Source organism: Corylus avellana, chromosome 8 (assembly GCF_965113065.1).
Source record: "Corylus avellana chromosome 8, dhCorAvel1.hap1.2, whole genome shotgun sequence".
In the NCBI taxonomy this organism is placed as follows: Eukaryota; Viridiplantae; Streptophyta; class Magnoliopsida; order Fagales; family Betulaceae; genus Corylus; species Corylus avellana.
Window position 1 is genome coordinate 4,965,850 of NC_142497.1, and position 24,955 is coordinate 4,990,804.

General features: G+C 34.8%; 3 protein-coding genes, 1 long non-coding RNA gene and 1 pseudogene across 6 annotated transcripts; all 5 read right to left on the minus strand.

Annotated features, from left to right (window-relative positions):
• Positions 1-1,224: 1,224 nt before the first annotated feature.
• LOC132163564 (uncharacterized) lies at positions 1,225-4,600 on the minus strand. Of its 3 annotated transcripts, none has more exons than XR_015912994.1 (4): positions 4,338-4,600; positions 3,156-3,250; positions 2,943-3,069; positions 1,225-2,509 (listed from the first exon to the last, which is right to left on the minus strand). It is a non-coding gene; the product is annotated as an uncharacterized LOC132163564 (long non-coding RNA). The 3 variants fall into 3 exon arrangements; XR_015912995.1 differs by lacking the exon at positions 4,338-4,600 and adding an exon at positions 3,778-3,886; XR_015912993.1 differs by lacking the exon at positions 4,338-4,600 and having other exon boundaries at positions 3,156-3,886.
• A 156-nt stretch (positions 4,601-4,756) lies between these two features.
• Positions 4,757-7,857, minus strand: LOC132162775 (TMV resistance protein N-like). Its single transcript, XM_088518705.1, has 5 exons — positions 6,694-7,857; positions 6,246-6,578; positions 5,330-6,142; positions 4,935-5,216; positions 4,757-4,822 (listed from the first exon to the last, which is right to left on the minus strand). The coding sequence occupies exons 1-5, from the start codon at positions 7,855-7,857 to the stop codon at positions 4,757-4,759; spliced, it is 2,658 nt and encodes an 885-aa protein (XP_088374831.1).
• Positions 7,858-9,046: 1,189 nt separating this feature from the next.
• Positions 9,047-9,671, minus strand: LOC148584004 (disease resistance protein RPV1 pseudogene; annotated as a pseudogene).
• Positions 9,672-13,542: 3,871 nt separating this feature from the next.
• LOC132164271 (uncharacterized) lies at positions 13,543-15,167 on the minus strand. Its single transcript, XM_059574751.2, has 4 exons — positions 14,766-15,167; positions 14,476-14,687; positions 14,033-14,300; positions 13,543-13,957 (listed from the first exon to the last, which is right to left on the minus strand). Exons 1-4 carry the CDS (start codon positions 15,015-15,017, stop codon positions 13,649-13,651), a joined length of 1,041 nt encoding a protein of 346 aa, XP_059430734.2. The 5' UTR covers positions 15,018-15,167; the 3' UTR covers positions 13,543-13,648.
• A 2,319-nt stretch (positions 15,168-17,486) lies between these two features.
• LOC132163400 (uncharacterized) lies at positions 17,487-22,377 on the minus strand. Its single transcript, XM_059573685.2, has 5 exons — positions 22,096-22,377; positions 19,894-20,147; positions 18,583-18,794; positions 18,235-18,496; positions 17,487-17,953 (listed from the first exon to the last, which is right to left on the minus strand). The coding sequence occupies exons 1-5, from the start codon at positions 22,220-22,222 to the stop codon at positions 17,663-17,665; spliced, it is 1,146 nt and encodes a 381-aa protein (XP_059429668.2). The 5' UTR covers positions 22,223-22,377; the 3' UTR covers positions 17,487-17,662.
• Positions 22,378-24,955: the final 2,578 nt, after the last annotated feature.

The window sequence follows — 24,955 nt, forward strand, 5'->3', positions numbered from 1 at the left end:
ATACTGCCCATTTCTCTCAAAGCAGCTCTCCAGTTTCGCATCATCTCAATGTCGACCTTGGGTTTTTTCTTTCTCACAGAAGCTTCATGTTTAGCAAAAGCTTATGCAAAAGTTCAATTTACCACCTTATTATTTGCGATGTCTCTTCAATTTTTCAATTTTGTTAATAATGTACCTTACCAACAAATTGCAATTTTGTATAGTAATGACTACAGCAAATACTAAGAAGCAGACCCAGGCCGAAATTTAAATGCAATGGTCCAATGAATGAACCAACCTGGCATGTTGAAACTGGGTGAAATCCTAACAACGGGCATGGTTCAATGTGCTCATCATCATCCAACGCACATGGGCTATTTCTTGAATATGAGGAGATTAATTTAAGCTGCTTGTTAGTTTATTTTTTTTCCTTTGACAAGAAAAAAGAAATTCATGTCATTTTTCCTACGCTTAGGATTAGGATCTCTTACAATTTAAAAAATAAAATTTGTAAATTCTCAAGATACAAAAATAGGTAATTCGTCAGATGACTGACCATTGATATAGTATTCTTGCTCAAGTGTTTTCGTTGATTAAATTTGGAAGCGAGATCCAGTGGAAGAGATGTATATAATTGTAAAATTGTATATAATTATTTACGATTCCAGAATCACCAATACTACACATCTTCTTGCAAGACTTTCCAATCAACAGAGCATCACTAGCATCATAGCTTGCTTTATTGTTCAGACCAGATTTCCTAGATCCTGAATTAGCTAGATCCAATCCATTAACTTTTGCAAAATCTTCATCCAATTCTACTTCAGTGGGCTTGATCTTGATCATCTTCATTCCATTATGATTATCCTTCTCCACATGTGAGAAAGAGGGATGATATTCACATACGTGAGAAAGAGGGATGGGGACAAAGTTTTCCTCTAAACTGGGTTGGAGGAATTTCCTTCAACCTAGTCTATAAAAGTGACATGTGTTTATTGAACATGTGAGATGCACATGTTTTTTTAATAGCAAAGACAAAGTTAGAATAAATTTTATTAAAAATTCATATGCATCTCACATGTTATTAAAAAAAAAATGACACATATCACTTTTATAGACTAAGTTGAAGGAAATTCTTTCGAAGGAAAACTTTGTCAAAGAGATGGGGCTAAAGGAACCAACATTTTTGTTGCTGCCAATAATATCCAAGCTTGTATGTATTGGAGCTTTTTTTTTTTTTTTTAAATAAATCTCATCTCATTATAATACCAATAAACATCTAGAGCTAAACACTCTAAATAGAAAGAGCAAAATGCTCTAAAACAACAATATTTGAAATACAGCGGAGAATTTCCTCTATCCAAATACGATCCATTTGATTCCTAACTGCTTGCTTGGCTAGTCCATGTGCCGCTTGATTCACATTCCTTTTAGTATGCATGACCATCCAACTCCTTCTAGAGTTTAGAACCACCGTAATATCTGCAACAATTTGTCCATGAGCGCACCAATTCCAAGCTGAGGCAAGAATATCTTGGACCACAATCAAAGAATCACCTTCTAGCACCACGTCATGCAAGCCCAAATCACAACAAAATTCAGCAGCTCGTAATGCTCCAACTGCTTCCGCTATTGCTGAGGGATGTAAACAGTTTAAAGTTTTGCTCAGTGCAGCATGTATTAATCCTTTATGATCCCTCACAATAACACCCAAACCCATACAATTGTTTTTAGTATCAAGAGCCACATCCCAATTAACTTTAAATCTTCCAAAAACCGGTGGTTTCCATGACACAGGAGCCTCCACCCCACCATTCACATTACTTCCCTGCACACACGGATTCCCTTGAAATTGTAAGAGTAATGCTTCTGCCTCCTGTATCAAACTATTTGGATGAGAAAATACCCCTCCATGCACTACTACGTTACGTCTCATCCAAATTTTCTTCGCTAAAACCGCAAAAATGCAGACTTCCTCCTTACAACACCAAATCGCAAGTAAAAGCAAAATAAAACAAAACAAGAGACAATTTTATGAATAAAGCTTCCTTTTACTTATTTCCAGAGTCATAGCAATTAACTTATGAAGGTGAAACTGAATCTAGACAAAATGAGAAGATACTAAAAGGTAATTGAGAATGACTACACAAATTAAGGGCCCGAGAGGCCACATTAAAACAGATGGTTTGGAGGGTTGCAATGCAATTCTCCTTGTTACGTCTACAAATGCTCTTTCTAATGATGCTAAGCAAGCAAGGAACAACTCTGTGTTCTCCCATTTGTTCAATGGCCTTCTAAAGGCTTGAGAGTATTGAAAGGATAGTCAACAACTCTTCAGAATCAAGGAAAAAAGAAATGAACAAAGATACGTGAAAGTGTATCTGCTATTGGGAGTCCACCATAGAGTCATTCCGATTACAAGATTGAGATCTTAAATCCTTGTCATCTTCCTTTGACTCAGACTTTGATGATCCAGAAACAAAAACAGAATCCTCAAGTGCCTCAAGAAAAGACAAACCAGTAAATTTGACTGTAAGAAAAGAGGAAAGACAAAATAACCATGAGTTAATGAGTGGATAAACCAAACAAAAATTACACAATACACTCCTAAATAAGGTAATATAAGACCTTTTTTCTTCTCTCTTATTATTATTGTTTTTTTTTTTTTTTCAAGTAATGAATTGTGCAGACAAAAAATAAAATCAGCATCAGCCCCTCACACGTTTGGATCCAACAAAAGCTTGTTTTGACAAACATGCAAGTATCCTATAGTGTCAAGGACTGTTCTCAACATCACCTTGCAAAACACAAATAAATAACTCAAACCTACAAGCTTTCTTCTACCCTGGAAATAATTCAAAACTTTGCTGAGCTCCCTATGATTTGATATGGAAAATAGCATAAACAAGCAAACATAATGAAGATGAAGAATTTGACTTATATATTAAGAATACAAAAGTTACCAGTACGACATGCATGATAGAGTCCCAAGAAGTGGGGCTTCAAATTATTTAATAAGTGGAAAATCTACTCGTTGGCAAAAAGTTGAACTCTGCAGCAATTCCAATATATCCTCCGAAGTAAATTGACCTTGCATGTTATAAGCAATAGAACTCATAAATTGGAGTATGAAGGTAAAGTACTAATGGAAATAAGAACTCCAGACTATTGTATACCTCAGGTAAGTATAATGCTAAATGGTGTGCTAATGGCACAGTGCGGATGAATGGCATTATCAAATCTGGTTTCAAAATATCACTTAGTCCCAAGCCTAGCCAACAAAAGAAAAGACAAAATTAAATCCATATGTTAACAAAAAGTAAAAATACATAAAGTATGAGTACAACCTACTTCACCATGTACCCACATTAAGTTATTCACATATCCTATTTTCTGGTTTTCCAAAAATTTAACCTAATTACACTACCATATCAGTAAACAAGAAGCTAGCCAATATAAATGATCTGGCCAACATGGCATACCATAGAAAACCAACATCCTTCAATTACCTTTATAAATCTACTGCCACCATGTCATACTCTTTCAGTATAAATCACTAATTTTAACTATCTTGACTCATATGGCATAAGGGATTATGATGACAAGAGTTACTTATTTTTTTGATCCGTAAGTTAGGCACACACACCAAATGAGTTTTAACAATCTTTTTGTCAATGCACTACCGGTCACACTAAGCAACAAAAAAATCTTATAGAACCATGGCAATTGACGGGGGATTTTTGCAACAAGCTTTCAGAAAGCGGCCCAAGCAACTGAGGAATGGCATCTAAGACTCACAAAATGACGGGTTTTTGGCAACAAGCTTTGAGGAAGCGGCTAAAGCAACAAAGGAATGGCATCTAAAGGCTCACCAAAGAGTGCTAGAACACCGCCAAACCCCCCTCATATCTGCTTTATTCACAATAAGAACACCAAAAAACCACCAAAGAGACATTTTATCAAACACCACGTACTAATGCTGAATTTCACTCTATGTAAAAGAAAACTAAGAAAGTACATAACATGGAACCAGGGAAGTTTATTGAGCTGGTTCGAGAAATTTGACAATAATAAATAAAATAAACAAAGCAAGAATTAACAGAGAGAAATATGACTTTGAAAAATCAGAATATTATCATTGTCTTAAATCTAAGAAAACTTAAAATACTTTGAATTCCTAGAAACTTTGTGAGCAACCAAATAGAAAGAAAGGAATGAAGAAAGAGGAAAAATAGCAACACAAACCCATATCAGTGATATCACCATCAACACCAAAACAAGAACAAAATTACCAAATATAAAAAATAAGCCTAAAATCAAATAGACGAGAGAGAGAATGGGTAAAATTAGAAACGCACCACTAAAACTCTTGTACAGTGTCGAGGTTGTAGAGCTGCGGAGTGAGGTGGCTCTGTGTTCGCTCGTCATTCGTGCGCTATTCTTCTCCTTTTCTTTGTCAATTCGCGTCTAATCCTCAGGGATGGAAACGTCAACGTTTTTTGTTTTATCTTAATGCCCATTGACCTGTTTCTTATGAGGCGAATTTTAATCCTCTAACAATTAACCGACTCAATTGATCCAGATGCTACAACATTAGATTTAATTGGGCCCACGACCATGAGATGTGGGAAATCTTTATTGTACAAATGAGAAAAAAGTTTCTCATAACTTTTGAAACCCAAAGCACGTGGAGAAATGGTGTTGAGAACTTGGTACAACTCGGAAGCATCATTCTCATCACGTACAACACGCGCCCCACACTCCTTTACCTCAACATTCAGTCTGCTTGTTGTAATTGAAGCCTCAACGGATCTCCGCCCTCGTCTAAAGCGGAACCAATTAGCTGGTATATACACCCAAAATCCGTTTGGCCCAACGGAAGGGACTCCAGGGGCACAAAGGACTAACAGTTTTGTAACATCAACTCCATTGACTTGATATTGAAATTGACAAACAAAGTTAGGAAAATTAGGATGAGTGCCATCAAATGTTGTAGAATTCGAATTCCCCTTCCGCTCATCGACCTTGAGTTTTCTTCTCTTTCCGGGATGAGTAGTGTGAGGCTCATGAAATTCATAAACAATAAAAAGAGCATACCCCTCCCTCTTCATATCTGAGCCCAAATCTGAATGCAATTGAATTGTTCCAAAGGAATTAGTGCTTTTATCGTTGAACCACTCTGGGATTCCTGATCCCACCAACGCAGGGCCGCATGCTATATTTTCAAAAAATTGGAACTGTAAAATAAAAACCGAAGAGAAAAAGATGTTAAAGCTATTACAAAACAATATTATAACTTAATTTAGTGCATGCATGTGTTAAAAAAGAGATCACTATATAAGAGACTCACTCTTTCTTCACTCCGTAAACAACTTCGTGGATGCAGATGGAGGATCTGGAAAGGATTTCCATCATAATCAAAATAAGCTTGTACAACAAAGAAATCAATGCTCCTTAATTTTTCATTTGAACTCCTCCACATCTCCATTTGCTCATTATAAAACAACTCCAGCAATGGACAATTTTTTACGCTCAAGTATTTTAACCACAATGGAAGGTTCGGCAATACTTGAAGCCAACTACAATCATTCAAGCTAAGCTGAAGAAGATTTAAAAGTTGAGCCAGCCTATCTGGTATTCTTGTAAATTTGTTCCCACTCAAATTTAATTTAGAAAGCAAGGATAAGCAACTAAGATCATTGGGGATCGCTCCGTCCAATAGGTTGCAATAACTCAAATCTAGTTCTCTTAAAGAGCTTAAACACGAGAATGAATTTGGGAGCAAAAGACTTATCATGGGATCTGGTCCACTACCTATCGGAAATTTCCTTGTAGCACTTCCACCTACCCGAAGACGCTCTAAACATTTCATACCACTCAACAGGTTCTTTGGGATTTTCTCTAGTCTTGAGCAATTATATATATCGAGAATTTCAAGAGATTCCAAGCTAGTCATCTCGTCTGGAAGTCTCTTGAGATGTTTGCAATCCTTTAGATCCAACTCTTTGAGCTGTCTTAGAAATCCAATGGATCGGTGGACCTTGGACAGATTTGTACAATATGAAAGCTTTAGTTTCTCAAGATTTGGGACGCCGCTCAAATCTGGTGTCTTGATCAAGTTTAGAGAATGACTTAGGTCAATGTGTTTCAATTTGTCAAAACTCTGTTATAGACGACCAATGAATAGTTAGATAAAATGAAGAAGAGTAAAAGGACTAAGAAGAATAAGAATAAATTAAATCGATCTGCATAAGCCAAAATCTTACCTTCCTTCCATCCCACAATTGTTTGATGAAGCTGTAAGGCATTATGAGCTCAACAAGCTTGTTTGATTGGAAACTGGCCGGCAAGGATTCTAAAGGATATACCCACCATTCCATAACGCATAACTCATTGCTTAGCATGAAATTCGAAGGATCTCCATGCCATTCCAAATTAGTGAGTAAATCATCACGAGCTTTAGAAAAACGTGATACAATATTAGCGTGGCTAATCTGAAGCATTTGCAATCGTTTCATCTTTGAGAAGGCTTCAACATTTAGTCGCTCTTCTATCTGTAAAGGTAATTTTAGGACAATGCCTCTAACCACATCAGTTCCCTAATAACCAACAAAAATTAAATTAGGAAGTATGGTGGAAATATTTGACAAATACTTACAATAATCAGTATCAAAAATGTACTTCTCTATGTTTATGTCTAGACTAGCCACTTACACTATCATTTTTCAATACATGAATGACATCCTTGTTACACCACAGTCTACTGTATTCGCCAGGCTCCTCCTTAGCAGACTCACAACGAACTATTTTTTTACCCATTTTTCGTAACAAATCGTGCATTTGCAACATTCTCCCTTTCATAGTTACAAGATTTTTGTCCACAAATATTCCCTCTGACATAGTTATAAGAGATTTATCCACAAGAACTCTCATATTGAAGTCCGGATAGTAACCAAAACATTCTAGTTTGTATCTGATGTCTTCTATGTATGCTCCATTGAAGAAACATGCAATATCTAAAAACAATTTTTGCTGCAAATCCTCCAATCCATCATAACTTATTTTAAGTTTATCCAAAATTTCTGCATTGGGATTTTCTTTTAGTAGATCCCTAGCACTCTTCCATTCATCCATTGTTCTACCAAATAAGAGGGAACCAAAAACTTCAAGAGCTAAAGGAAGGCGTTGAGCGTAATTCACAATATTCCTAGACAATTGAACATAATTTTCTTCAGGACAGGGTTTCTTGAAGGCTTTCAAACTAAATAGTTGTAAAGCTTCAGCATCATTCAACTCTTTAACGTCATAGATATTATCCACAAATCTGTTCAGCAAATGACGATCTCTGCTTGTTATAATGATTCTACTCCCTTGACCAAACCAATCATGGCTCCCTGCAAATGCTCTTAGTTGTTTTTCTTCATCCACATCGTCAAGAACAATAAAAACCTTTTTATTACGTAGTCTGCTTGCTATCACTCCGATTGCCTCAAAGCTATTCCATATTTTAATTTCTCTATCCATGAGGATCTTAGAAATAAGTTGTGTTTGTAGATAAACTAGATCATAATCAGTTCTAGTTCCTTCTCTAATACTAGCAATAAAGCAACTAGCTTCAAATTGATGAGAAACTCTTTCATAAATGAATTTTGATAGGGTTGTCTTCCCAATTCCACCCATCCCATGAATTCCCAAAAAGCAAACATCATCCAACCCAATACAAAGTTTGCTCATAATTTCCTCCGCACGGGATTCTATTCCAACAAGACCCTTGGAAGCATTTGAGAAGTTAACCAATCCTCTAAATATCTTTCTACTAATTTCTTCAACAACTTTTGATTCGTGACTGTAGAAAAGATAGGACGTTAGAATAGCCATAGAGAGACAAAATGCTTAATCATGTACAATGGTTTAGCTTCATTTAACAAATAAATGAGAAATCTTAATTTATAGTGTATCACCATAGTTAAGGTTTGATTTGCTTGGGTCCTTGTATCGTCTAATAAAGAATTATGTTTTTTTTTTTTTTTTTTTCACTTGACTATAAAAAGTTTGCAATGTCACATTTCCGTTGGGATTTTTTTGTTAAATCCTAAGGGAATATGCCAAAATACACATTTTAAAAGTAAAATAAAAAAAATAAATTGATGCTGGGCTGACCTATGGCCAAACCGTGGGATCTATTTTTTTTTTTTTATAGAAAATTTAATTATTTAAAAATGTTAAATATAGGATTATACGGGACATTTCACATATATTCCATCTAATTTAACCCTAAACCCTAAAGGTATGGGTGACAATACAAACTTTTTATAGTTGGATACACTAAATTGAGAGTTTTTAAACTTTAGAAAAATAATTGCAAATGCATGGAAAGTTTAGGGAGTTAAATGAAGTTTCCCCTTAAATTATTTGTATGCTTCTTGTTTTCCCTTTTTCAAAGTCTTTCTTTTCTTTTATCTTCACAATAAGAAAAAGATATCACAAACAGACCAATTAAATACATTTACTACATAATGCTGCTTTTTTAATCAAAGCAATTCTGCACGAACTATAAATTTGAGAGACAATGATATACAGAGGTTAAAAATATTACTCATTGTCAACAAGTCAAAAGGATTGGTGTAAATGATCATCATGGTTGCGTATGGTTAATTGGAAATGGCAATAGCATTTTAATCCAAATTTATGGATTTCAACTCCCCCAAATATTGTTTATTAATAGTAAGATGTAATTTGATCACGTCACAATTTTGATGTGATTCTTGATTTGTTATGAGTATTGTCTAAATTTTTTATTCTAAATTTCTTTATTATGATAATTTATTTTAGCGACATCATCATATATCTAAATTATTTTTATTTTTTATTCTTTAGGTCTTTATTGCTGTGGTACTTTTTCTACAAAATCTGTGAGTTGTTATGATGATGATATGATGATGCCAATAATATATGATTTAGCTAGACCCAAAAGAAGAAGAAAAAGAAACAAAAAAGGAAAATAAAGATGCTTCTGTCACTACAAAATCACAAACCGAAAGAATTGGAAAAGGCTAATTATTTAATGTTACCTATCATGTACATGCCATCCAGAGATACTGCCTACTTCTCTCAAAGCGGCTCTCCACATTTGTATCTCGTCGATGTCAATCTTGGGATCTTTTTCTTTTTCATGCCTACCAAAAGCTTCTGCAAAAGTCCCCTCTTGTTTTCGTACGTGGGAAGGATCCATGTGGTAGAAAATAGGCAAAACTGTCAGCCCCGAGTCTCTCATGCATTCGACGATCTTGGCAAGTTCAATGAGGCACCATCTAGAGGAAGCATAGTTTGGAGAGATAACAACAATCGCATACATGGATTCTTGTATTGCTTTTAAGAGCTTCTCACAAACATATTTTCCTCGCTCGAGCTTTTCATCGTCTCTAAACACGATAATGCCTTTTCGAATCAAAGCAGCATATAAATGGTCTGTAAAACTCTTGCGAGTGTCTTCGCCGTAGAAACTGAGAAAAACATCATAACTCCGTGGAGGTGTTGAAGAAGAAGAAGACGAAGACACAATTTCAGTACTCGTGGACGCCATCGATGATCGGAGACTTAGAAGATTGTTTAATAATGGAATATTAGTAATTTGCAGATTTGGAGAATAGGCTTAATCAGTTTCTCTTAACAAGGCTCTGGGTATTGTTATATGCAAGGCTTTCCGCGTTGTAAAAGAGCGATCAACATGACGAAATTAGTTGGAGGTTACAATTAAGAAATAAAAAGAAAGTTGCGTTTGCATTGCTTTTGACCTTTTATGTATGTAGTTGGTCTGCTTTTCTCAAAGAAAGCTTCTTTCTTTGCAGAGATGCTTCATTGCCACCGATCGATTTCATAGTGGGTGAGTTTTTTTATTAGAGGAGAGAGAATTATATGCATTTTTTTTTTATTAGTATTTGTTATGAATTGTTAAATTCCAGTACTAAAAAACCCAATTCTAGCTTGATCTCCACTTCCAGCTTGATTACCTGTCTTAGAATATATTCCAAAATATATTTTTATATTTTTTGTATTTGCCTGACTGATTTATATTTTCTTGTATACCTTGATTTTATTCTGTAACTAATATTGTTTCATTTCTATTTTAACTAATGACATTATTTTAACCATAAATATAACTTTTTTGTACACAGTTTGACACACAAAAATACAAAATTCTATTCAAATTTTCTGATCCTTTCTGCACAATTTATAAATTACAGAAACTAAATCTAACTGACGACAAAATGAACTTGTACATGTGTCTACAACCCCTACTACTCTAATTCTATATTGATAGTTTGATACCAGATATGAACGAATGCTTCTTTTTTGGTGCATCCGGTTCTCTTCTTTCTTTCTGTTTTTTTTAGCTAGATTTCCCTCTAGTGTCCACGAAAGTAGAAGGAAATGTCGTGGAAAGTTACAACTGACAACACGCCATGTTTTCTGGCTTTTCCATTCAACACGGCTTTAAGTCTCTTTTGGAGTCAAAAAGCAGAGTAATTAAAAATAGTGCAAGAATCAAAGAAGAAACACGAGCTTTGCATCATTAATGCTTTTTACAGCAATTCCAAGCTTATATTTTTAAAAACTCAACTTGTGGGTTACGAAATTGAATGGGTCCCTTTACAAATTGGTCTAATCTGATTAATTGTTGATATTCTAGGCTGCTGTGACTGCAGTTTCTCCATTCTTGCCTCGAACAAGTCAGGTGTACATAGAAAATAGTAGTCAGTCATTAAAGCAAAATGCAAACAACTAAAACCAGACAATAAGTTAAAATATTAAACTGACCTACAATTTTTGCGCATTATTGCTATTTAGAGTAATGCTAAAAGTTCTTTTTGTATTTCTTTAAAAATAATGTGGCTCTTAAAATCATTATTAGATTTGTGATTGATCATTATTGAATTTTGATGAAATAATAATTTTAAGAGCCACATTATTTTTTTAGGGACACAAAAGGGACTTATGAAATTACTATGCATCTAAGGGTGCAACTAGGCTCATAGTAGATGTTAGGACAATTTTCCCATTGGCATGGACGGAACTAGGATTTTTTTTTTTTTTTTTTTTTTTTTGTGTGGGGTGGTCTAAACTTTTACAGACATTAATTTGCCAAAAAAAAAAATCTAATAATCAAAGTATATATTCAAGATTTTAAAATAACGGCATCACAAGTACATAATAATATAATTAAACTAATGGAAAAATAAAATACACAAAATTAATAAGGTCTAAGAAAAATGAGCAACGTTTTAGGAATTAGCATTATCTTGAGGAATTTCTTAGAAACAAACCAAACACAATCGGTGTTAGTTGAATGCTTGAAAAAAAAAACTGAATTAGAAGAAGAAATGAAAGAACACAATAAAAAAGAAGTTACCTAATTTTTTTTTTTTTAAAAAAAAAAATATTAAAAGTGTTGCATTTTAATTAGTACATCGGCTGAAAAAGGCTCACCTAGTTTTCACGCTACCAAATAAATTTCAGTACTATTACACTAATAAATTCCACGCTTACCTCTTAAACACACTAATTAATTTCAGTATTATTATATTTTATTTGTCATTTTTTTTATAGGGTTTTTTTTTATTTTTTTTTAATTGTTATTATTGCTTTTTGAAAAGAATTGTTAGTGTTGCTAGTTTCTATAAAAAGTTTCTTATAGGTTTATTTTCTGTTATCTATGATTATAAAAAGTTTTTTTTTTTTTTTTTTTTTTTTTTTTTTGCGCCTAGTTGACTAGGCGTCTAGGAAAGGACTTTTTTGTTGTTTTTTTTTTTTGTTTTTGTTGTTGTTGTTTTTTTGTTTTTTTTTTTTTTTGAGGTATAGCGTGTGGCGAGTGTTAAAACTTTGGGGAAACTACCTTTTGCCCCCATGAACTACAACACCTTGACACTTTCCCCCTCATGAACTACCAACTGTACTACTTTGCCCCTATAACTACCATTTTGTGCCTAAGACCCCCTTCCATCAGTCAAAGCCGTTAACTCAAACGGTTAACTATGGTCACAGGGTTGATTGTTTGAGTTAATAGCTTTGACTGACAGAAGGGGATCTTGGGCACAAAATGGTAGTTAATGGGGGCAAAGTAGTACAGTGAAAGAAAAGTGCCAAGGCGTTGTAGTTCATGGGGGCAAAATGTAATTTTTCCTAAAACTTTTTTTTAGGGGTAAAAACCTTGCCGGGCCCATATAAAGGCATATATATATAAAGGCTTTAGAAATCCTTGGGGGTGCCATGGATCCCCAAGGCATGATGTATGTCCGCCTTTGCCTGTTGGGGACATGTCAACACCTGCAAGACAATGAACAATGAGGTAGAGAGTTTGCCAGAATGAATTGACAGAAGATAACTTCAATGCTTAAGTCAATATCCGCTTTCATAAGGTTGTAAGAAGATGACAGTATTTGAGAATAAGAGAGTGTTCGAATCTTCATACCTAAGTCTCCTTGGCTATTTATACCGCCTAAGTCTTATTGAAATTGATCCCCTAACTTCACAAATCCCGAGATTAGGGCATGTAAGGTGGCCATGGATGTGACACTGGGTAGCGACATGTCAACAAGGGGACGTTCCCATACCCTTTATGTAAGACTATGGGTGAAACTCGAGGATGACTCAATACGGTGTGACACATTATTTTTCTCAAGTTTTAAGGGCTTGAGAAGTGATGAATTGATTGCATCGGGCCCCACTTTGCTAACATTTAGATGATAGGGACAAGTACTTGGCAATCAACATGAGAAATGAACAATGATTCAATTCTTAGTCTATTGTCATTGTGATTGCCAACCTGCTAGCGGTGAGAATCTTCGATTACAATATTATCAATTTAATTAACTAAGGCCTGACATTGAATTTGGATTGCTCAACGGGCCTTGGGCTTGAAAGCCGGCATGTTGAAATTGGGGGATTATGATCTTCTCCATTTCAAATTCCCTCAATTTAGTGCATTTTGAAGGGTAGTGCATTTAATGCACTACCATCATTAAAACTTTTAGACAACACTACCATTCAAAATGCACTAAATAGAAAAAATTGATGAATTTTGAAATTGAGATGATCATTTTTCGAAATTGGGACAATTAAAGAATTTAAAAAACCAAAAGGTCTTCATTACTGTTACCTATTGAAAAAATAGGTTTTTCTTTTTGGGCCAGATTGAAAAGAATTATTAAAATAGCTCTTTTTTTTACACCGGGATATTGAAAAACTCATTAATTGTAAGTGCACTCTAGTCCTCCCACAAACCTGTGCTTGTTATTCTACCCAGTTCTGAACAGTGTATCCAATACAAACTGAAAAATAGCATTAGGATTAAAGGAACTACCTATTCTTTTTTTTAAGACCAAACCCATGTTAATTTATTGGTCTCCTAATGATTTGCTAAATAAGGAGAAAGGCCTCTTTTTTTTTTTTTTTTTTGGGTGTGTGTTACTAACCCTTTCCTTGGAGTTGTGTTTCCTAAAGTCGATGAAAGTAACTTTTTTACAAAAGGTTGAATGTATGACATAAAATTATTAAGCTAAAATAAATAAACAAATCATTTTACTTGAATTTTATTGGCCATCTCATATGGCATATATACCATTATACCAATACAAGCATATTTCTGGATCGGCTTTGGGGTGAAGAAGGCCTATAAGACACAGGGTTCTTCTCCAAGCAAGAGTTCCCTGAACATAGCCTCACACAAACCACTCTCGTGAATCATTAGATGCCCACCATCAGAAACCTCATGGTACCTGATCCAGGGGAGCTTCTTCACCAAATATCGCTGCATTTCAAATGGCACAAGTTTATCTTCATGTCCATGCCAGAGATGAACAGAGGCCTCATTGTTAGGGTATGGATTTTTAATCTCCATTGGGTCGAATTCCCAATTCCCAAAATGCACTATTATGTCTCTATGCAGGGATTCGTAGACCCCTTGTTGTATTACCTTATGCTGCATACACAAAAACACATGACCTTGTCATAACTGGCCATAAACCATCACTAAACAAGTAAAGGGAAGCTTTACCTCATCAGGCATTGGCACTTGTGACATTTTCTGGATGGTTTCTACATCGCGTTTGTTAAAAAGAATAGGGTGTCTTTGCAAGATAGAACAATAAGGGAACCACTTCTGGGTCATCCACCAGTAGACTAGTCCAGGGGCATAATGCCCAATCCAGAGTTTCCATTGATCTCTCTTTAGTTGTTTCTTGTACACCTCATTCATCAGTTTCGGAGGAAAAGAAGGCCACCAAAAATTGATCACTGGAACCACCAGAGTCACACCAGCTAGCCTGCAACATTTAATTCAACAATTTCATAAAATTCTGGTCACTTGTTGATACAATATCCCTTGTCTTCAAAGTGTTTTGTATAGGAGAGAACCAAATTGGCTCCAAAACAAAAACAAATGGATGAGAAATTAAACCAAAAATGGCATGAAAATAGAAGTGGGAAAGAGTAGCCTGCCTGTGTGGTATGTATTTGAGGCAAGCCCAAACTGGGTAAGTTCCAAGTGACATTCCAATTATATAAAACCTGGGTCCTAGCTTCAATTGGTCAGCCAGTTCTTGAATATCAAATGCTTCACTCCTCACCGACCGCTTCGGATTTGGATCACTTTCACCATACCCAGCTCTGTCAAATGATACTATATACACACCCACCTCATCCATCAATTCCTGCAACCTCAAAAAACAATTATGTTCAAGATGTTTGATTTATAAGCAAAAGGGTTGGTTTGGAGCAGAATTCCTTACCTGAGAGAGTGGCAAATACATGTCTTTGGAGCTGTCAAAGCCATGGACAACGATGACTTTGTACTTGGCATTTTCTTTAGCAACACCCCTCTCTCTGTAGGCCAGATGCCTCCCATCTCCCAGCCTAATTCTTGGTGAAGTAACAGGAGGGCCATTTGGTGTTCCACATATCTTGGGAGGTGGAGGCTTAGTGCTCCTATAAGCATATATGATGACACCCACTACAAAAACCGAAGCTGCCAATGTAAACATCTCTGGCACAGACAAAGATAATGGGAAATGTGTAGAAATGTAAGAGGAGATAGACAATTGTTTTGGGTAGTGATAGTAGAAGCTGTTATAAACGTTGGTTTCTTGTTTTGGTAGCCTAATTTATTGACTTTTAGTTCATAGCCGCCCACCTAACCTTCTGGTAAAAATATTATAACATATAATCAAACGAATGGGAAAGAAATCTTCTGCATAATGGGATGCGAAGATTTAATACAAGCGAGTGCACGAAAGCAGAGTCCTTCATTGTTCAACTTTACCTGCTCGGATTGGGTATTTTGCGTTTCAAAGTTGGGGAACCAAAAAAGTCATTCCCTTTCCTTTTTGTCATGCACTTTTTGTTGGAATCTAGTAGCGACTACCAGCATTTCTTTGGGTTGAATATTAATTACAATCATTATATTTACTAATTTCTATTGACTTTAACTTTTAATATTTGGTGATTACAAGAGCTATTAGAAAAGTTGACCAAGGGCTAAGGTAACGATCCGAGGTACCTACAAAGAAAGAAAGAGAAAGATAAGCATCCGAGCTTGCTAAAATGAGCCAAAGGTGATAACTCTGATGTTTAAGTCAGTATTACTGAAAAGAATGGTTAGAAGATAAGAAATAGAATTTAAGAGAAGGAAACAAAAATACATTTTTTACCTAATGTTTGTTGCCTTTTATAGTCAGTTTTTTAGTCATTTTAAGAGTAGGGGACAAAACTAAAAAATAATAAAATTTTGGGGGTCAATTTCACAAAAATGACTAGAATTTAGATGAAAGTTTCAATTTTTGTGATTTTTAAAATTTTAGAGGGGCCCGAAAGCCCCAAAGCTAGGGTTGATTCCGCTCGTAATTGGAGGCTTTCCTGTTGTTGTATTCCCTAGGTCACGTGACTCCCGCAAACCATCATTTAATGTTGGGATTGTGAGAACCAACATTAATGTATTGAGAGATAGGATCTGGTGTGGCTCTTTGTGGTTGGGTATTCGGGTCACTAGGCCTAACACGCCATGTTTAGGTATTTAGGGCGATGGGTTGGGTATTCATAGATCTGGGCAATGGGTTGGATATTCAGGTCGTTAGGCCTAACAAGAGTAAAAAGATGAGTTTAGACCTTATTCACATCATTCATTTTCTATTTCAATTAAATATTTTATTTGTTAACAAAAAATTTCAATCCATATAAAAGAAAATTGAATGTTAAAATATTAATTAAATAATCAAATTAACTATTTATTATTGCTTTAATCTTTTAGAATAGTTGGTAAATTGAGTTTAGCTCTCCTGCACCTGTTTAGCTCTTAGCTGCGGTTTGAATACTTGCATTTCCACTCACTGGAAAAAAAAAAAAAAAAAAAAAGGGGTTAGGTTACGCCCTTAGGGGTGCGTCTCGTTGGTCTACCTACCCAACCGGGCCAACCGGCCCGGGTTTCAAGTTTGACTCAAGTCCAAGAAACCCAACTGGAAGGAAGGACAAGTAGCATATCTTATTTTTTGGTTTGGCAGCTAGAAAATCCCCATCACTTTAATAATTAATTCTTATTTTCGATGCAAAAAAGGGCCTGAATTTACATAATTTTATAATATAAAATTTCTTTCAAATTTTAGAAAATCCTTATGAATAAATATGACACATTAAGCTTCAGCCTTCCATTACTATTTAAACTGAAGAAAGTGAAGATAAATGAAGATTGAAAGTATTTATAATTAACAATTCATATTTAAATTTTGTGACTATCTCAAGTTGCCATCTCCACGGATAAAAATGCGTGCACAAAATGGAAATATAGATTTTTTTTTTTTTTAACAAAATAAATAAATAACGTATGAATGTAAAAAATAAGAAATAAAAATTTACAATGCTCCACGACATACATTTTTTTCCTAGTTTTGATATAATTAACCGGGTGCCAATTGCCAATCGAGAATGCCTATAGAGAAAGGGAAAAAAAAGTGAAAGAACATACTAGAATGTACCAGTTGGAAATAGTTTTGATGCTTAAGTTAGTGAGTGACTCGAGCACTCTTAAAAATAGTCCATATTTTAACGCTCATAAAGCACCCACAAAATATGCCATAGGAGACAATGAATGAAATACATTGATGTCATTTTTACCATCTTGTTTATGATACTAGTGGATTTTGTTTTGACCTAACCTTCTCTACCTTTACGACATGAAACTCATTTATGATTATTTAATTCTCCTGGCATTCTTGTAATTCCTTTGTGCCCCTAATGCTAATATTTAACAAACCTAGCCCTAACAAACCGAGGTGTTACATAGCTTGTTTAGTATTTACTTGGATTAATGCTGCCTGTAAGTTGGTTTTTACATACTCCCCCTTGCACGTTGATGTGGTAGTGTCACGTCACATTGTCATGTCATCGCATAAGCTAGCCATACGTAAAGTATACGTATGGCTAGCATTTTTCATGTTCTTTTGCATGAATTTACAATATAATGCAGCTTAATATATTTGATGTTGCAGTTTCTTTTATATATATAAGATTCCACAGGAAGGAAGTTTCTCCATTTACATTACCACCATAGCAGTATAGAAGCAATACCTAAGCAGGGAACATCAAAAGAGTTTATTTTTAGTGAGATATCATCGTAGTTTGCCTCAAAAAGAGAAGTTTATCCAAGCAAAAGTGCCCTTAAAATGGCTTCACATGTTTCACTTTTGAAGATCATCAAATGCCCTCCATCAGCAACCTCGTGATAACGAATCCATGGAAGCTTCTCTGAAATATAACGGTTGAGCTTAAAAGGAATGATCCTGTCTGCATAGCCCTGCCAAATGTGAACCGCGCCATCATTTTCAGGAAACGGATTGTTTATGTCCAAGAGATCAAATTCCCATTTGGCATAACCAGCCAATATATCTCGATGCAGTGATTCATAAACACCTTGCTGTTTTATCTTTTCCTGAATCCAGAAACATAAACGAGTATTAACAGCTGAAGAATCTCCTGTTTTTACTCCTTGCATCATCCGAAATGCAGTTCCGCAGTTTGTGATGGATCTTAGAAACTACTGAATTCATGATTTTACCAAGGCCAACTTTTGATTTCAAAGCATATATCTAAAGTAGCACATAGGTGATTCAACCAACAGTGAATTTGAAATTAAAAACAATGTGGCATCCTTATAAAAAGAAATATTAATGTCGTGCGACAAACCAAAAAAAGTGTGGGATATGTGACTACCTGGCCTACACTTGGAGCCTCTAACAAACTCTTCAAGATCTCTAAATCTTGGTCGCCGAACATTGCTCCTTGTTCCGTCATCAATGAAGGGAACCATGTCTGAGTCATCCACCAATAGAATAACCAAGGAGTGTAATGTGCAATCCGAAATGACCTTTGGTAGGATGAAGGCAGAGTCTTAAATGCTTCTCTTGATAGATTGGCAGGAAAAATAGGCCACCAGTAGTGCACAAAAGGAACAACCAGGGAAGCTCCTGACAACCTGCAAATAATGTCTCCGTAACATATGGAAAGAAACCAATCAGAACATCAAAAAAGAAATGGTGGTAGTTGAAGTAAGGAGCATGCCTATGTGGTATGTACTTCAGGCAACTCCAAATAGGGTAAGCTCCCATTGAGATCCCAATTACATAAAATTTGGACCCAATCTGCAATTGATCAGCTAGTTCTTGAATATCAAATGCTTCACTCTTCACTGAGCGAGAAGGATATGGATCACTGTCTCCATAACCTGCTCTGTCGAAGAACAGAATATATATCTTTAGCTCCTCTATAAGTTCCTGAAAATAAAATATATTCACCAATTTACTATATTTTACAGCATATTAAACAGAATAGTGCAAAATGCATTCCAGTTCAATGAGCGTAAAAAAAGAAATGTCCTTGTAGAAATGATTCCATTGAAGATCAAAGTATAAATATCCAGGTAGATCCAGTACCGAATACAGTCTTACATCTAAAGGTAATAGAAGACAAAATGGAAGCTTGATTTTGATCATCTTTATTTCCGGTATTAGCTATCAGTATTTCAGATATATAACCTCTACATTGCAATAAAGACTTCCTATATTGCCGTTAATCATCAAGAAAACAAGGCATTTTGATTTTTGGTGCAATGATAAAAGTCTTGGGCATTCAAGTGCAAGTGTGATAGCAAAGCTCAGGGCCATATCCAGGTTTACCCCAAGGATCCTACTTTGACAGCAGCAGCCAGCAAGACTATGTAATAGCCTTCCTTTCTATTATTTGCATCTGAACAAACTTTAATACATATTTAGAGTGCATACATTAATGCTACATGAGCCAAACTCACCACGGAATGGATGAGGTGGGAGTTCTCCCAGAAATAAACAATAAATACATAAAATGTAAAATGGAACAAATCAGTGACTATAAGATCCAACTAAACAAATAGTAAGAACCGATAGTTTTGTACAAACACATGACAATCAAAGAACAAAAACAAGGAGATAATTCGAGCAACCAGCTCACGGTTGTATGCTCTGTTTTCTCATTTACGCTTAACTTTTGTACTGAATACAAAACAATATAATAGACCTAAAGGCAACATAAAGACTAAAATACTCTTAGTATATACATATATTCTCTAACAAGAAAGACTTTTTGCTGCATCTTCCAGACCAATATCTCTCTCTCTCTCTGTCATCTTTTCATTCAAGGATCTTCATTGTAGTTAAAACAAATAAAAGCAATCAACTTAGATAACATGATTTTCTTTTTCTTTCCCCACATATCCTGGAAATCAGATTTAAGTGCTAATTCTTCTATCCAGCTAGTCCTTGAAACAGGAAATTCAACCACATTTCTGAACAAGTTAAAAAAGTCTGCAACAATTAAATAGGCAGAGTTAGTTCATACTTGTGGGACAGGTAGAGCCAGATCTTTTGAGCTGTCAAAGCCATGAACGACAATGATCTTGTACTTAGCCTCTTCCTTTGGAACTCCAGACTCCCTGTAGGCCAAATGCCTTCCATCACTGAGTTTCACTCTAGGTGAAGTGATAGGAGGACCATCTGGTGATCCACATATTTTGGGAGGTGGAGGCTTCAATGCCTGATAAGCCCACCCCAAAAAACCCACCGCCAATGCCACTGCAATTGGTGCAATCATAGCTGGAGAATGTGATATCATAGTTAGTACCATGTAAGTAACAAGATAAAAGAACCAACTACGAAGAAGGAAAACTTTTCCAAAAAATATATGAGTTGCAAAGTTCTTGATGTAATATTTTTGTGAAATACAGCACATATAGACAATACCAGGCAGGGTCTCCTTATCTTTCATGGGGCTTCAGATGTTGATCGTTTTTATAAGGACTCATTCATTTTGACTGTTTGCTATCATTATACTTGCACAAGGTTTATTCTAAAAATGTTAAATTTCCAGAAAGCAGCTACTACAATGTTTGTGTTTTTCTCCTCTATATGATTACTAGCAAAAATAAATGTCAACAGGAGAAGATCATCAAGTTTGGGCAGGAGTTTGAACTCATATATCTCGAATTACCACAAACATTGAAGTTGATTAGAAACTGTCCACCAGTAAAACAAGGTAACGCAAGTCAATATAAAGCAATAGCTATTTATGCAGCATAACAAGCCACTAAAACGATATTCAATGATATTAGTTGACCAATTATTCAAAAGCTTAAGCTAATAGGCCCATTGAGTGAAATATTTAATTGAATGGGAGTTGAATTACGAAGACAAGATTTGACATGACCTCTGCTATGATACAATATTAAATCATCAATTATCCCAAAAGTTTAAGCTAGTAGGAAATTGTGAATTTAATTATTTAATTAATGATCTAACAAATGACTCGGTTTCTTCATGATTAGTGGATTCAATGGCATGGCATGACAGCCCTATAAAAAGTGCTTGGGTGGCATAATGATTGATAAATGAGTCCCACTTGTATAAACTCAGCGATTTCAACAGTGTAATAGGTCAAGGATAACCAGATCTTTTTATTATCTAACCTCCATGTCTAAAAAAGAAAATGGATGAGGTACTCTCATTGAGATAGATTAGACAATTCATACAGGAAAGGAAAAACACAATGAAACTATGCAGAAACACAGACTGGAGTAGTCCTTTAATGTTTGATACCAAGTAATAATATAAATAATTCAGTTTTTATCAGCAACTTAAATGTATACATAATTGAAATGAGACATAAATTTTATATAATGAAGAAGAGATTATTTTCACACAAAAAGGAGTTTGTGCAGTGGGCACACATTCAATTATAAAGGCTGAGGACTCATGGTTATGACTTGAAAAGCAAATATGACACCAGATAAAATAATTTCAGATAACTTTTTTGATTAAAGTATTTTGTGGGAGATTAATTTCAAAGAAACTAGGTGCCCTGCCAACCCCAAATAGCTGATCTTTGTTGTATTGGATTGAGTTTATTAATTACGGAGTTTATGAACTTAATAACATCATTAAGTTGTTGACTTGTTGTCACAGACTAATAATTCACAAATTATAAATATGACTTCATTCTGCTCAACCAAAAAATCTTATTTTAATTTTACCGCCCCATATGCAGTTGAATCAAGTACTGCCTCTTAATTAAATCGGAAAAATAGCACTTCTAATTGGGATTAAGCCTTTAAACTGCTATAGGAAAGTCCATGAGATAATTTATTAAGAACTGATTTAGATTACATTGACTTCATTTCTTAATAAATAAGAACATTGCAAGTTACAATTTTCACAAGTACACAACAAAAAGGTCAAGCAAGTAGACCACAGATCATCTCCAAGAGTACGCAAACCCAAACTAATTTCACTTACCAAGATTTGCTGTCATCTTTCGGATTCATCAAAAGTGAAAGTGCTATCGCCAAACTAAGACCATAACATTCTAAAAAGCAATCCAATTAACAAGACAACTCTACATTTCCCTTAAAAACTCGGAAAATATACTAAATTTTCACTCTATCTGATCTAAATGAATCAAATTTAAGCAAAATAAAACGAACCCATAAACAAGAACTGAAATTCAAACAAAATAAGATAGAAAAAGTGAAAATTTACGAAAACCCACCTGAAGGAAGTGGAAGAAGAGAAGTGGGTTTGGCTTTGATCTTCCTGGTGTGAGCCCTGGCTTGCGCAGCATAAACTTTCTTGCTTGTCCCACCAGCCATTCCTTCCAATTGCAAGAGTACAATCATTCTGCATAGGACAAACAAGTGACGAAGACCCACCAGAGAGTCTGAACCGCAGAATCGCAGGCAAGTGAAGGCGCATTTTTTCTTTTTTTACCAAAAGGAGGGTCCAGATAAAACGTACGCGTACAGCGTGCAAATTGCAATGCCATTATAGGCCATTGTGCTTAATGATTTGTAAAAGACCGGTGGGTGCAAGTCATTTTCATCAGAGGAATTCACTCACACTCCTCCTATAACACTCTGAAGCGCAAAGACTCCTTTTCTTTTCTTTTTTTTCTGTTTTTTTATTTTGAACGTATCCACACAAGGAAAAAGAAGGGAAAGGTACAGAAAATAAAAACTAAGTGACTTTGGCTTTATGATTGAGCTATGCCTTGGGACAACCCACACACTTTTTCATGGTACACTGAAAATCACTATTAATTTATTTAGAATTTAATAATAATCATTAAAAAATTAATATTAATTTTTAATCTCCCGTTCGAGAGAAATATCAAAGAGATTAGTGCCACGGGCTTTTCCCGTATTTCGGTCTTTGTTGCAGAATCAGATTTACTGAATTTAATATATGCTTTTATAAGTTACTTCAAGTAACACTTCATTAGTAAATATTTAGTGATTGACTACATAGTTTATTTATTACATATACATGTTCCAATAATTAATTTTCCGTTGATGATTTTATAAGTTAAATAATCAGTTTTTACTTTTCCACATATATAATAAATAGTATTTACTTTTCCATTATTTATTAAATATAAGTGACTTATTACAATTTCTTATAAAATGTCTCGTTAAGAGATGAGAAACTTTGTTATTTGGTAGTTGTACTTCTTTGAAGAAAACAAAATCTATAAGTACGATTTTTATTCTTGTTAAATACTTTTTACTTCTTTTATCCTAAGAGTAATGTTATATGTTAAAACAGTTTTTGGTATGGTGATCTACAAGGCCAATTCGTAATCTTCTCCTACGCTCCTTTTTCCGATCTGCAAGACACAATGGTTCAGAGAATACACCAAAATGTTTCTGATGGATCTTCCTTCGATGCTAAAGTTAATTTCCTTTTTTTTTTGTAGTTCAAGAACCAGAAAACATATCGCATACGTGAGCATATTTATAGACTAGGTTGCCCATCGCTAAAGATGGTAATCGGGCTGGGAATCCGGAATCCAAGAGTAATTGACAGATGAATTAATAATCTAATCCTCTGGCTGTTACGGGCTAAGTGTAACTGTCTCGATAATTAATTTGATCCCTCAAATGGCTTGTAACCACCTCGATAGTTAATGCGTATCCCATGATTGGCGTATACTATAAACAATAAATATGTTGCTCTCTTGCTTGGCTATTATGACAAGCTCGGTTGGTAATCTCTCCCGAGCGTCCTTTCCACATTTCCTTATCTTTTCACCCGAACATGCTCTCCTGAGGCGCATGTGAGTCTTTGATGGCACCGACTCCCTATGGTCATTCGGGTTCATGGGTTAGGTCTTATCGTGTTGAGTTATAGATATACATGTAATCAGGGGCGGAATTAGAATTTTAGGTTTGGGGCGGGCAAAACTATTAAAAAAAAAAAATTGGGGGTTGCAAAAAATTGTTTTTAAGTTAATATCTTAAAAAAAAAAAAAAAAAAAAAAAAATTGAGAATGTTTTAAAATTTTGGGTGGGGCCACAACCCCCCGAAGCCTTAGCTGGGTCTACCCCTGCATGCAATTATATAACTCAACATGAGTACAACTCATTTTAATTAATCATATTAAACCCATTAATCTTAACATGAACTATTTAACTACATGTGACACGATACGACTCACATAATTCATTTAATAAATAAATTGTGTTTGGTTGATATAAGCATGACCCGTTTCAAGCTATTTAATATAAAAATAATACATATTCGGATGTTCAAAAGTGCCCACAAAATATACCATAGGATGAATGAAACACATTGATGTCATTTTTGTTATTTTGTTTACGATACTTAAGGATTTTGTTTTGACCTAACGCTTTCCGCATTATGACATTAAACTCATTTAGTATTATTTTAATTCCCCTGACATCCTCATAATTCCTTTGCGCCTCTATGGCTAAATTGCTAATAATTAACAAATCTAGCCCTAACAAACTAGGGGTGTTACATAAGTTGTTTATTATTACTTGGATTAAATTAAAGCTACTTGTACATAGGTTTATACATACTCTCCCTTGCATGCTAATGTGGTAGTGTCGCGACAGTCGCACTGACATGTCATTGCATAAGCTAGTTCTATGTAAAGTATACATATGGTTCGGCATATAGCCTACATTCACACATTAAAGTCTTATAGGCTACATGTATATTTCCTTAATTTATGATGTGAGTAATTTAAAAGAAAAATGATAAAGGCACAACTTAAACCCAACTTTGGCCCAACTTTTTTCTTAATTTTTTTTTTTTAAAAAAAAAAAAACTACATGTGGAGGGGAGAGAGAGCCTTAAACTAGAGAGAGAGAAATTTGGTCTAAAAGTTGGGCCAAAGTTGAGTTTAAGTTGTGACTATATCACACTTTGATTTAAAATATTTCAAATACAAACATATCTCTTAAATCAGGATTAACAAATATTATTTAAATCCCTTAATTTATGAAAACAAAATCAACATTTATTCTAAAAGATTTATATCATAACAGTATTTGACCTTTCCGATAAATCAAGATCAGATAAGATGTTCTTATATATATATATATATA

What these genes read in the sequence shown, in the direction of transcription:
- LOC132162775 (XM_088518705.1), bottom strand. Translation starts at nt 7,857, where the DNA reads ATGGCTATTCTAACGTCCTATCTTTTCTACAGTCACGAATCAAAAGTT. An exon ending in ATGTATTGAAAAATGATAGT is followed by an intron (nt 6,579 to 6,693) that starts GTAAGTGGCTAG and finishes GTTGGTTATTAG; the next exon opens with GGAACTGATGTGGTTAGAGG. An exon ending in GTTTACGGAGTGAAGAAAGA is followed by an intron (nt 5,217 to 5,329) that starts GTGAGTCTCTTA and finishes TTTATTTTACAG; the next exon opens with TTCCAATTTTTTGAAAATAT.
- LOC132164271 (XM_059574751.2), bottom strand. Translation starts at nt 15,017, where the DNA reads ATGTTTACATTGGCAGCTTCGGTTTTTGTAGTGGGTGTCATCATATAT. An exon ending in TGTATTTGCCACTCTCTCAG is followed by an intron (nt 14,688 to 14,765) that starts GTAAGGAATTCT and finishes TTGAGGTTGCAG; the next exon opens with GAATTGATGGATGAGGTGGG. An exon ending in CTCAAATACATACCACACAG is followed by an intron (nt 14,301 to 14,475) that starts GCAGGCTACTCT and finishes TAAATGTTGCAG; the next exon opens with GCTAGCTGGTGTGACTCTGG.
- LOC132163400 (XM_059573685.2), bottom strand. Translation starts at nt 22,222, where the DNA reads ATGATTGTACTCTTGCAATTGGAAGGAATGGCTGGTGGGACAAGCAAG. An exon ending in TCTTCTTCCACTTCCTTCAG is followed by an intron (nt 20,148 to 22,095) that starts GTGGGTTTTCGT and finishes CACATTCTCCAG; the next exon opens with CTATGATTGCACCAATTGCA. An exon ending in CTGAAGTACATACCACATAG is followed by an intron (nt 18,497 to 18,582) that starts GCATGCTCCTTA and finishes CATTATTTGCAG; the next exon opens with GTTGTCAGGAGCTTCCCTGG.